Below are 13,237 nucleotides of genomic sequence, written 5' to 3'. Positions count from 1 at the left end.
TTGTTGTGTTCATTTATGCCCACATTAAGCCTTTCTCTGCCTTCTCCCCTCTCTAAATGCAGGCCTGATCCTGCAAAGTGCTAAACTCCTTGCGCACAGAGTGACTTCATGGAGAGTTCATGGTGCTCACAGCCTTATTAGCCCAGGCTTTATCTGTAGGGGGTGATCAGATCCCCAGTGACATCAATCAGCACACCTTCGTTACAGTTAGAGGAGTTATGCTGATTTACGGTAGCTAAGGATCCAGCTCTATGCTTTATAACCTTCAGTACATCATCAAACCCATGCTGAATTCTTTGTTCTCCACAGGACTGATCCTACAGCCCCATAAATGCTTCCCCAGTCCCTCTGTCCTTTTTGCAACCAGAGTCCCCCTCTCCATATATAACCTCCTTTTAATCAACAGGAGCGGCATGTCTGGCAAGACTGCTGTGTCAGGCCTGCTTTAGGAGACCCCGAGCTCCTTCACAGCTCAGATGTCCCTGCAGCTGGCTGCAGATTCCAGATGAAACACACAGGTTTATACGCCTGCCGAGACTGTGTTATTAACTCAGCCTTTTATGGTGCCCTTTGATGCTGTTAATTATTCTTTACTAGCTGCTAATTGTTTTTCCTGGACATCTAGTTTCTGAGCCCCTTCTTAGGGGATAAAGAAGAGCAAACAAAACCGATACCCCAGTTTACTAAGCACAACAGAACAAGCACTGTGGAGAATCAGATCCAGCCCAAACAGCTTGGACCCTCAGACCAAACTCTCAACCTCACGTGACCCGAGCCTGGGTCTCCAGCCCCAGGGCTCTCCATGCCCTACCTCTGCCTCGTTACAGACCAGGAAATTGCTTTGCTCTCCCAGCGTGGTTTAAAAAAGAAGCCACCACAACACAGAAAAAAACAAGCTGCCTTTTAACTCAAGTCAGACTCAGGCTGAACGCCAGTTAGCTCTTGCTTTCACGTGATTTCAGGCTAATGCAACAAGTTCAGTCCCGTGTGTGCTCAACCTATGCATCCAAAGGAGCATCCTACATCTGCCCGGCTGGTAAAGGCACACCTGCCCCTGAAAGGCAATGACACAGCACTATGTGAGGGGGCTCAGGCTGATGCTTGTTTTCACACCATGGGAGCACCATGCCCATGCTGTCACACAAAAGCAGGAGGATATGACTGTTTACTAGAGAAGGAAAGGAAGCCTCTTACTTGCAGTCATGCTTTTCGATTTCGAAGTGAGGGTTGAAGTTGAGGATGATCTTCTGGTTGGACTCAGGGGCGTAGATGACCCACTCACAGTTCTGGTGGGAGGGGTAGTCGTTGGGGTACCCCGGGGAGGTGATGTACCCGGCGTCCTTGGAGTTCAGGCGGCCCCCGCACGGCTGAGCTACAGAGACACGGAAAGGAACACGGCATTAAAACAGGTTTTGGGCAGCAGCTGTGTACAGTGGGTCCCTGCAGGCCAGTCCTAGCAGTGGGCTGCTAGAGGCCACTCTTCAGGCCTCTGACATCAGGTTGGTACTCTAATGGTTCAGTATCAATCTCTGGGCAAGGGGAAATTATTCTACACAAGAAACTAACTCCTTTCTCCTTCTACCTCCTGCCACACTTACATACCACATTTCACCCAGACCAGAAAAGAGAAATAAATGCTCTTGCCTAGGCAATTACAGAGCCATAAAGTCAGAGACAGATTGATATCAGATCATCTGGAGCTGTCTCATTTTATCCCTTCCTTTGCAAGCTGCTCCATGGCAGTCTCCCACAGCCACCTCGAGAGACACCAAGTTTGGACACGAACAACCCTCGGGACAGCCGCAGGAGCACAGGGCGCTTTGCTGCTCCCAGGGAAGGGAACTGAGGCACGGTGGGGCTGAGCAGCGAGCACGTGGCTGGCTGCAGAGGCGAGGATGACATCCAGCCTGCCCAGCCCTGGCACAAAGCCGTACAGCAGCCCTTCTGCGCTTGCTTCCCTCTCCCCCCACAACTCTGCCTGCCTGCATGACCCCATCTTGGCAGACTGGCCTCCTCCTCCTACCCAAACATTTCAGGCAACCTGAGCGGTTGGAATTGCAGACTCTGGTAATCAGCAGTGGTGGTTTTGTGGGGCTAGCCCACAAATTGCTGGCAACAATTACATGGTGAGCAGAGGAAGCACTCCCAGCTTTGGGTTAGAACAGGCCCTGGAGGGTGATTTCATCTTCAAAAAAACATTTAATCTCATGAACGCTGCAAATCAAATTTATTATTGCATTACTTGCTGGGAGGAAAATCTGCATCACAGGGTCAATTGATAACGCACTACCAATCCCAACAAAGTCCCTTTCTCCATGGGGCCCCCATTGCGTGCCTCTTCTTTGCCGCTGCCCTGTCCCAGCACCATGGCCCCACAGCTGCCTCCAGACAATGGCACTACCTCCTCCTGCCGAGCAAAATTGGCAAAAAAAACAGCCAGAGCTTGTGGCCTGTCCGCAGAGCAGCCAGCCAGGAACACAGAGCAGCCAGTGCTGCCCTGCTGACCCTGATCCTGTGCTGAGAGTGGCTTCCCATTCCCTGCCCTTGGGCAACGGGGTGAAACCTGGGACACAAACCCTCAAACGTTCTCCAGGGCCTCTGCACCAGAGAAGAAGCCAGAGACAGGCACCACGAAGGAAGGGGCAAAAGGGAAGTGCTGTCCCCACCATGGGGCTGGCCCCATTGCAGGGTGCCCCTGTAGCCTCCCCACGCCAGCAGGGTGCGGGCAGGCTTTCCCGAAGCCCAGACATGTACAACTTGCAACGTGGCCTGAAGGCGTCCACGGTGCTCCTGGCACCACGGGCTGCCCCCATCCCTCCCGCAGCCGTGCTCACTACAAAGCAAAGTGGTGCAGCCCGGTGTGGGCTCAGCCCCTGCCCTGTGGCTCTGTGCCTCCGTGTCAGGGTCTGAGCTGTCCTCCTGCCAGAGCAAGGAGCAGGAGCAAGGCAGGACCCTCACGGGCCCTGGAAAAAAGTGCAGCAGCAGCAGGAAGGTCCTGCTGGGGTCTGGCTGCCCCCTGGGAGCCAGGCTTCCTTTGCCACGAAAAAGCACTGCCTCCGTCTCCTCCATATTTTTGGTGCCCTCTAACACATTCATTCTTTAAAATAACTTTCTTCTCACACACCCAAAGGCAGCTCTGCAGCCTTCTCTTTTTCTTAAAATAATCCTGTAAGAATCCTGAAAAATATGAGGGGAAAAAATTGCAATGCTGCCATGGAGGAGCCGAGAATACCAAAAAACATCTGGTTTTGTTCCACAGGAGAGCTTGCTCAACACACAAACATTTACAAACCTACAGTTTTGCACAAACCTCTTTTCTCAGCAAGGCATATTTGCCCACACACGTGTCTCTGTGGGTTTGGGGGGAGGGACGGGGGGAGAAAGACACATTCACGTGGAAGGAAGAAACTCACGGACTTGTTGACATCAGCGTACAAATAGACGTGTAATTCACACTTCACTCATGTACGCACTTTCACACCTTCTCCTAAAAATTCACACCTCGTTTGCACACATGTCCACCCCCTCCAGCAAAGAGAAATATTCAAGCTGCAGATTATTTTTCTTGGAAAGGGCAAAGTCTCGAAGCTATGAAAATACAGTCAATCCTTCCACACCTCGTCATCCCCTCCCCGTCTCTCCTGCTTTCACACACATGCTACCCGCTAGGCTGATACCACCAACATCACCCACCGCTCAGAAGCTGCTAGCCCCTCACTCGTGCCGGGTACTATGAATACTCCGTGAGCCATTGCAATCCAGCCAGCCGGAGGGGAACTGCTATGTGAACAAGGGTACCAGGCTCCAGCTTGCTCTGCCTCCTCCCTGACAGATGAAATCAGGAGCAGAAAACCAGTAATGTTCATCTACCCTGATGTTAGAAACTCTCCCCTTGCCCTGTGAAGCTATCACAGCTCAGCGGGACCAAGCTAAGGAAAACCCCAGGCTTGACCTGATTTCAGGTCAGCTCAGTGCTTGGGTGCTAGGGTGAGAGGGACCAGAGCCCAGCTCTCTGCATCTGTGGTCTCAAGAGTAAAAGGGGACAAGCAGGTGAACCCCTTGAGCAGCCAGGAGCTCCAGCCACATCCCTCAGGTGTTTAGATACCTCCAGGAAAATATCACCATCTTTCTGCGGCAGGGAAGGCCTTCCACCTGCAGGAAAGCTTATGTGTCTCTCTGAGAGGAGCAGACTTCAGCCTTTCATTCATCCCCCCCAGGAAGCTCCACATTAACCAAGAGGGATACTTCAGTACAGCTCCATCTTGTCCACGCACAGCACCAGGCTATGCAGTGGGCAAGAGTGTACCAGGGAAACAGGGGCTTCTTAGAGTTATCTGAAGAGGTAAAATGACTTTAATATCTTTGTAATTGTTCTGTTGGGCTTTTTTTCTATCGATTCACTGGTATCTAGCAGACAAACACCTGCAACAAAAAAATCCATCACTGCGCCCACTGACAGACAAAGGGTTTGTCTCGGCAGACATGCCAAGCACTGGCTTTCTATATAAAACCAGACCCGTTTTGCACACAGAAGAGGTTCAAGCTTCTACATAAATCTGTCCTTTAAAACTGATGCATTGGATCCATGCAAAAATAAAACAAAATAAAAAAGAAAGAAAAAAGGCGAGCGGCACAGCTACTGCCCAGGCTGTGCGCTTTGGAAGTGAGATGTGCTCCATGGCTAATGGACTCTGGCAGCTTTCACCAGCCCTGAATTCACTTAATAAAATTAAAATTGAATTCCGAAGTATTCGCCAAGGCTGCCAGGTGCACGGGACATCCCGCCGTTCAGCCAGTGAACGCAGCCTTGGAGAGCTGATCACTGGGGCCCTGCCAGCCCAAGGGGCAGCATGGCCAGGGAGGCTGCGCCCATGGCCAGGCCGCGGCCAGCAGCTGGGCTCCCCGGTGTGGAGGCCGCAGAGATCGACACTTCTCATCAGTGCGGGCGTGGGAAGGGGTTGGGATGGGCAATCCCCAGATGCCCTCTTTCCTTATGGCCCACCAAGTGCCTTGGGTTATTCCAGCAACTCAACAGGGAACCTACATCAAGACATAGGGACAGAAAGGGAGGACTGGGAGATGCTCATGGGGGCAGACTCCCACAAAGACCCCCACTCCTTTGCTGGACAAAGCCTCCCCCAGCTTCCCCCAGGGCTGCAACGAACGGTCAGAGGGACCCAAGAATAGCAGCCTGGCCCCAGGAACCTCCACCCACACTTAAGGTTTTCAGCTCTGTAGCTCATCAGCGTATGCTGAAACCTTCGGACGGGAGCAGCGTGTTCTCCTACTTGAATTTCCTGCTGATTAAACCCCACTGGATTTTCCTCACCCCAGGATAGCAGGGCTCACTGTTATTGTTGGACCCGCAATACAGAAACTAAAGCCAACTCTGCCTGTAACAAAAATAATCATCACCAGAGAGGCCCGTTTCACAACAAACACACATACTACAGCCTCTCGGAGTCTGCTGCGTCTGGCAGGGAACCATCGCACGTTTTGATCCACTGGGCTCCGTTTACTTTGGGGATATAACTCAGGGCTGTGCACAGAATGCAAGGCGCTCCTGCTGCCCCAGAGGCAGGCAGCAGCAGCGTCTGCGCTGCTCAGAAGGAGCAGCCTCGAGGGCATCAAGGGATCGAGATCCCGTGAGCCCCAAGCCACCAGGACTCGCTTCCTGACCTCCTCACTGATTCCTCTGCCTCATGCAAGCCCCTGCACCCAGCTCCACACTCTCATCCCACCGAGGAAGATTTCTGCATCCTGGGATTCAGCTCTGGGCAGGGGAGATTTGCCCCGCGACACCGCAGCAAGATACGGGTTCAGGCATAGAGTGCCGAGTGCTCCCAAAACTGCTGAACTTGGCACGGGCTCTTGCACAGCAAACCGCTCCAGTCAAACAGCTCTTCCAGAAGCTGAGTTTTTCAAGGTCCACGTGCATCCATGTGCTTTGCCAAACCCCGGCACAGATGGAAGAAACAGATCTCTTCTGGCGGGGGTTCATTGCTGCTCATGTCCACCCTGCCTCATTGCCAGGGCTTCAGCTGAACCTCAAACCCTAGGGCACAACGTCCACAAGAGGCTGGTACGCTACCGGGAGCTCTCGGATTTACATGCACAGCTTCACCATTGGCCAAGGAGAGAGATGGAGCACAGAGGAAGCTAATAAGATTAGTTCTTTTTTTTATCCCCAGTAGCATAGATCATATTAGCAGGAGCACATTTGTTTTGGATTGCGAGGTAAAGCTTCAAAGGCTTCCTGAACAAATTAATGGACAAACACACCCAGACACCACCAGGCACTTACACGCACAGCTCATCCCCGAGCGACACCCATGCCCACATCTGGGGATTTCGCACAACCAGAGAAAGTTCCCTGAACGTTTCACCCAGGGTCTTCACCAGTTTAACGAGAATTTCCCTTAAAAGTAGACTCACAGCAAAGCAGAACGTGAAGACTGCTTTTGTGATCTGAACTAGGGTTCTGTTTGAATCAAAGCGTCTCAAGCCTGTCATGAGACAGGCTCATAAAAACACTGTCTGGGCTCAGGCAAGAAAGGAACACGCCAATCCATCAGTTCAGGAATGCGACCGTTTGACCACTTCCTAAGGCAACTGGGGAAGGATGCAATATATTCACTTTATAGTGCTGGACAGCAATGAGAGGGGAACTCCGGAAAGCTCAGCAAATGGAACATTTTAGCTGTGAGCCTCTGCAGAAAGAAAATGTTTAAAATTATTTTTAAATAAGAAGGGAGCGTTTGAGGGAGGAAGAGAGAGAACAGGAGTTGGAGATTTCTCATACCTGCACTTTCTGTGCCATGCTAATCCACAGAAGAATTAAATGGAAACCTGAAATAGAGACCTGCTCAAGCTCCGTTGTGGAAAACTAGAGGGCCAAATCCTGCAGGCAAATCCACGTAATTTGCTTTCAAATCACTGGAGTTCAGCTGATTTCCAGCCCTGCAGTTCTGGATAGCTGCTTTCCAGGGGCAGGCATCAGCTTGTACCACTTGTGACTTGAGTCAGAGGCAACCTTGACCTTCCAATGTTGTCATTTTTTTGTTTTTTTGTTCCCCCAAACATTTTTACCTCTGATGAGGCTTCATATCCTGGTTTTACAAGGTGCCACCTTCACTAACTTTGTTATTTGTCATCTTATATCACAGGCTAATGCAATTCCAAAAGAACAACCGGCTTAATATTGTTAGTCTTTATATAGATGTGCGCACACAATTCTCCTGGCTTGCCCGCGAGTGTAATTGGTGGGTCTGGAATTACAACTCCTGGCTACTGCGGTAATCAACCAAGAGGTGCGTGAGCATGTGTGTATGTGCACAAGGGAAGGGATAATTTCAGGAACCATTGCCTGTTCCTCCTGCCTCTATCTTAGACTCCCAGGGGTTTGAAATCGCATGGAAACACACTGCCATCTTCCAGGAGTAGGTGGCAGCTTTGGGAGACCTTCACGCTGCAGATCGGGCAGCGTCTGAGGAAGCCTCACCAGTACTGCAGGCAGGGAAACGGAGACCAGAGGAGGCTTGAAGGCTCAGAGAAGGGGCAGAAATAAAGCAGAGGCTTCCTGCACGGCAGCCTGCCACCTTACCTGTAGGCTACAGTGGGGAACGATACAAGGATGAAACAATTCGCTGAGACACCCCTGTGAACACCATCAAAACCAGACTGGTTCGAGGGCCACGGAGGAAAATGAGAGACATTTCCAACTCCACACATCAAAGAAAGAGCCATAGATTCACCTAGGATTCCTCTGAAAAGAGCTTCAGGCTTGATGGAAGGTGTTCAGTGCCTCTGAATTACTGGCTACTATTGTTATTGTGACAATTTCTAGAAGAAACAAAAAAGCGTATCTTCTCTCTCATAGTCCCCTGTGCTCTCCCAGCTCCCTCACACCTTTCGAGCCCATCTGTCAGGGCTCATTCTTCACAAAAACTCAAATCCCAAGCTTTCCCCACCAGTTTATGTCTGCCTCTTCCCGATATGGCTGGCGGAGCCTCTCTTGAATCCTTCACCACCTCCCTCCCAGGGGTTCTGTCAGAGCCGCAGAGCAGAACCCAGTGCCTTGGTGGCAGGCGGGTGGGACGGGACAGGATGGGACGGGATGGGATGGGACGGGAAGCAGCTCCCCCGGAGCCACCTGGCGAGAAGCCCCGCTGCAGCTCCCCCCGTGCACGCTGCTGAGCCACTGAGCAGCAGCAGCAGCTTCAGCCTTTACGACGAGCTGCTCTAATCCAGCTACTGCTAAGCCTTGCTACTAGCACCAAAGTTATTACACATTCTGGCGAGCATCTCAAACACATTGTTTCCTGCTGTGCATATATTCAGCGGTCAAACAGAAAGAGAGGAAAGTGGGAGCGAGCCTGGGGACATGCACGAGGGAGAAAGTTGTGGTGAGTGCCTGGGCGCGCGAGGGAGAGCACAAGGGAAAGCATGGGGAAGGGCATGATCCAGGAGCACGCGTGGCAGGCAGCAAGGCGGAAGGGACCAGCGGGGCTGTGCATGTGAGGGAAAAGGTACAGACTTGTGTGCTGGTAGAGAGAGAGGAGGAGCGAGGGAGATAGTATGGGTTTGTTTGCATTTGCGTCTACATGCACAGTGGGGCAGGAGCTTCTTCCCTCCCTCTCTGCACAGGCATTCCCTTAAAAATTCAGTCTTTCAGAAAACGCGAGCTGCAGGAAAGGACAGCATCCTTTTGGTTTCACTGTCTCCCTAGGAGGGAGATGCAGAGAGGCAGGCATTCAAACACCACACCAACAGCACTTCACAGCCAGGGGTGACCCACCAGAACAGCTGGGGCAGATGTCTTTCTTGCCTTTGTCTCAAACGCACAGGCAGAAATCAGGGCTGGTTTCAGAGACCTGGAGCTCAGCACCTCATCTCTAGGGCCCATTTTCTTTGACTCATCAAGTATGAAGAAAGGGTGAGAAGCGTTCAGAAAGAAACAGAAAGTCTCTGCAGCCATCCATCGCTGCTAGTAATACTTCTAGCTATTTTCCATGCCGACTCACCGCAGCCTGGCTTTCTGCCTTCCCCATCAGCTCATACCCCTTTCCCCACCCTGTTTGGGAACGGGCAGCTCCACCAAGGCTGCAGCTGGGGGGCTGGCCCCCCACTGTTATCCTAGCACCCCCCGTGTCATCCAAGGGCACTGCTGGCACGCAGAAAGGCTCACAGATCCGAGCCGTCATTTCGAGTGCTTGGCCCTGCGCCTGCCGACCCCGTCCTGACAAACCTCCCCTCCATGTCTGTGCTTGCGTCTTCTCGCTGCACAGGCATCAAGCCTGGCTCGGGATCCAGCCTTCTGAGATTGCGATTTGGCTCAGGCAAGGGGAAGGCTGACCCTTTGATTCTGAGTATGATTAAAACCATGCTACTGTAGCGCAAAGCCGTGTGCAACACTGCTAGCAACAGCCCTGATTTATGTTGTTGCTAGTATTGCGGTTTCCACCAGGGTGTAGACAGGGATTTCGAAAATAGCCCAGCTACCTCTTTGTCTGTGTGTGTATTATAATTAGAAACGTGTCAAAGGGCTGTTACAGAGCGAGGGTAGAGCTGGAAACATTCACACCCGCTTCTGCCCGCATCTCTGTGCCGGCACTGTCAGCCCCAGCCCGGGTGTGTGCAGGCACATCGGCTTTCCACACTTCCCGGATCAGACAACTGTATTCCCGAGACCCCGTGGGGACGCGGTGCTGGTGACTTCACTGCACAATGGAGAGCAAGTTTAGCAGCTTCCAGCCTGCCCTCAGGCTGCTGCAATCTGCCCCCACCACCATGGCTAGATGCCGACTTCTTCTATTTCGATTTCAGATAGGATCACAGGTCTCAGATATAGACGATTTATTTTCCTAGCACAGCTGGTCTGTCAGAGGTCATATAATTTGGCAGCCATCCCAGTGCTTAAAAATTAATTTTTCCTTATTAATACAACTGGGGGTCCCACAGGATAGGATCCCAGCCTTATCTGAACCTGACAGCTTCCTAAACCCCATGAAGGATGCTTTCTCCTCTCGGGCTATCTGTGATCCAAGGCCACCACGTCCTGGAGCCCAGCGGCACTGGAGGTTTCTGTTAGGAAACCAAGCCGCCCGCCTGGAGCAGCACGCCGCTGGGACCAGCACGCCGCTGGGACGGGGAGCACTGCCTTCTCTGGCCCAGCAGAGCTGGCTGCCTTCACACTTTATCCTCTGAGCCACACTAAGGTACCAAACATGGGGTAAATGCCACGGCGGTGTGAGCAGGGAGGAGAAGGAGCTGGGCAGGGAGATGGGGAGCACCCCGCAGAGCCCCTGGGACCCATACGGGGTCTGCCTGTCACTCCAGGCACCACACACGATGATTGTGCTGTGGCAGGAAAGTTAGGAAAACAAAATCCAACATCCTAACCTGGGTCAGAGCCCCCCACTGAGCTTGTATCAGGCGTTCAAGTGATGCAGCTGACAACTGTCTGATTCCTAGGCTAAAAAAGCTTTTGTTCCCCGTAAGAGCTGAGTTAACAGCACAACGGGCAAAAGGCGTTACACTACACTTGTGTGGGTGGGTGTGCATGTTTGTATGTGTGCGGCTGTGCGCCTGCTTGGCAGCAATTTGTTTTGGTCCCCCTCCCCACCTTGCTACAGCTCCTAAGCCATTGCTAAAAATACCAGCTTTTAGGCAAACTATTGGGAAGGCTTCGGGAGCAAGCTTTGCTCAGAGCTGCATAAACATCGTCTGCACAGCTCAGTACTCGGGTCACTCAAACCCGTTACTTTTTTACTTGATTGCTTTTTAAAGGAAGACGAAAAACACACAGCCATCCAGCCTCCAGATTTATCTTCCAGGGTCTCCCACCCACTCCCCTCTGTGGTTATCTCCGCGTTTGCTCAGCTACATACAAATTGGCAGCTGCACTGTTTATCTCTTGCTGTAGAAATATTGCACAAGGTTTTTTTTTTCCAGGCGGATTATCATATTATTGTCTATTAAAATCATCTCCCCTCTCTATTAACCTCCCCTGGGGAACCTTAAGACGGACTTTCATAATGGGGGAAGGCTTTCAGATACACCAGACTGAAACATAAATCCATCTACCTCGGGCATGTTTTTCTTACTAGGCTGGCTAATTTGCTGGAGCTGAGCTTAGCCCGACAGAGGCGCGCGTCCCGTTACCCCACACCTTTGCTCACTGGGCTCACAATCAAGTCATTTGACCAGCTTTGAAGCACAACAGCAGTGTCTAAGCAAAAAGCTGCTGGTGTCAGCCGCAGGGAGACAACTTCCTTGCTGGCTCAAACACCATGTGATGCTCTGCTTAGCCGGGAAAACCCCGCATTCAAATAAACATTTCTTACAGCAACTGAGTGGCCTTAGCGACACGGTCGGCTCATAAAGCCCTTCCCGGCAAGAAGTCCGGCTCCTGAGCCCATGGGAGCACGGCAGGAGGTGGTCACACAGACACACACGTGCACGCAGAGGCTCGGCAGCCACAAGGATTGCAGCCGGGGCTGGCCAGTGCATCCTCAGGGGCAAGCCCCAGGTCAGTGCCTCAGCACAGCACCCACTCCAGGGGATCAGACAGCGCCTCTGGAATGGGAACCACATGGAAAGGCTGGTTCACTCGCAGGGGCCTCGCAGGACTTTACCCTTTCTCTTTACCCCCATTGGGTGCTTATTCATTTATTTTCCTAAATGAACAAAAGATGGGATTTTTTTTTCTTCTCTCCTTTACAGCCATAAGGAAAGGAGGCGATGCCAACCAGCAACTCGATGTACAAGAAGCGTGTGCCGGGAACGTCTGTGCTTCGCTGCTGCAAGAAAGGGACTTTCTCAGCAGCAGACTCTCCCACTTCCCTTCCCAAGGAGGAGGCGGTGGCCATGTGGCTTAGGGCAAGGGGAAAGCAGAGGGGCAGGGAGAAGGCACGGACAGACCCTCGCCACCTAACACTGCCTGGGTCACACCATGGATAGGGACCCTGCATGCCCCACAGCCAGCTAGGGCACGTCCTGTGGGTCCGGCTAGCGGCAGGGAAACCCACAGCTCGGCAGCTGCCGGCTTGGCACCACTGTCCTGCCGGGCAGCTCCTACGGTGGTGACCGCAGATGGAGCCCCAGGAGGGAGGCCGGGTGGGCACATTCCTCCTCTCCAGCGCCTGCTCCAGTGGGGACCACGCCACCCCAGTAGCCGGGTGCAAAGCCAGCGATCGGGGAGGAGAGGGCCCAACCTCGGCTGGTCCCCAGCCGGAGCTGCCCAAGCGCCAGGAGCGCGCTTCATCACCCCGCCCGCTGACAGCACCCCTCGGCTCAGAGCCTGCCAGGTCCCGGGCCGGTTGTGCCACAGCCGTGGGTCCGTGCCCACCGCGGGCAGGGGGCCCGGCAGCCAGGCGCCCCCTCCGCAAGCCTCTCCTGCTGCCAGCGCGGCTCCCTGCGCCCCGACACACGCCTCGCCCCGCTCACCCAAAGTTTCCCGGCGTCGCAGCCGGGTGCGGTGCCCGGGATGCGGCGGCTACTCGCACGGAGCGGCACCGCAACTTCCCTGGGCCGAGGGGAGCCGGGCGGCTGCGGGCGATGCGCCCCGAGCCCGGCCCCACACGCCGCGGGCGCGGATCCCCCCAAGCCCCGCGCCGCCGAGCCCCGAGCGGTTCCCGGGGCCGCGCACGGGCACCCGAAAGTTGGGCGGCCGGGGGCATCCCCGCCTTACCTGTGTCCGCCGTGCCTCCGGAGCCGGGCAAGCACAGCGCTAGAAATCCCCACGCCAGGAGAAACGTATCCATCCTTCGCCACAAATAAATAACAACAGCGGGAAAAAAAATAATACAAAAATCAAAGCACCACCACCAAAAAAAAAGAAAACCACCACCACCGAGGCTGTGCGGGGCCGGGCTTCGCCTCCCTGCCCCACTCGGGGCTCGGCGGGGGCGGCTCCCCCCGGCCGGGGCTGCGGGCGGTGCCGGGGCAGCGCCTGTCCCCTAGGGCGACCCGCGGGGCCGGCGCCTCGGCATCCCCCGGGGCGCGGCGGCGGCGCTGGTGGCGGTGGCGGTGTCGATGCGGGCTGGGGCGCCGTCTGCGCCTCCTCTCGCTCCCCGCCGGCGCCTCGCAGCCTTTTCAGGCAGGGCGGCATGTGGCTGGCAGCGCCGAGCGGCAGCGCCGCCCCGCCGCCCCCCCCGGCCCGCCCGCGCACCGCCCCCACAGGACGCCCACACCCCGCCCCAGCCCGCATCGACACCGCCACCGCCACCAGCGCCGC

At 54.2% G+C, this 13,237-nt stretch overlaps 1 protein-coding gene across 7 annotated transcripts in view; it reads right to left on the bottom strand.

Annotated features, from left to right (window-relative positions):
- NRP2 (neuropilin 2) overlaps positions 1 to 13,135 on the bottom strand; it is an 86,661-nt gene extending 73,526 nt beyond the window's left edge. For 2 of the 7 annotated variants that reach the window (XM_035331217.1, XM_035331219.1), the window contains exons 1-2: positions 12,692 to 13,135; positions 1,195 to 1,372 (exon numbers count right to left, since the gene is read on the bottom strand). In XM_035331217.1, the coding sequence (XP_035187108.1) occupies positions 1,195 to 1,372; positions 12,692 to 12,764 (251 nt within the window). In that variant the 5' untranslated portion in view covers positions 12,765 to 13,135. The remainder of the gene's footprint in view (positions 1 to 1,194; positions 1,373 to 12,691) is intronic. The other 5 variants (XM_035331218.1, XM_035331220.1, XM_035331221.1 and 2 more) reach the window with 3 other exon arrangements.
- Between the last annotated feature and the right edge of the window lie 102 nt (positions 13,136 to 13,237).

This window comes from Oxyura jamaicensis, chromosome 7 (genome assembly GCF_011077185.1).
Source record: "Oxyura jamaicensis isolate SHBP4307 breed ruddy duck chromosome 7, BPBGC_Ojam_1.0, whole genome shotgun sequence".
NCBI classification, from domain to species: Eukaryota; Metazoa; Chordata; class Aves; order Anseriformes; family Anatidae; genus Oxyura; species Oxyura jamaicensis.
The sequence above is the reverse complement of the archived record's forward strand: the minus strand, read 5'-3'. Positions and strand labels throughout refer to the sequence as shown.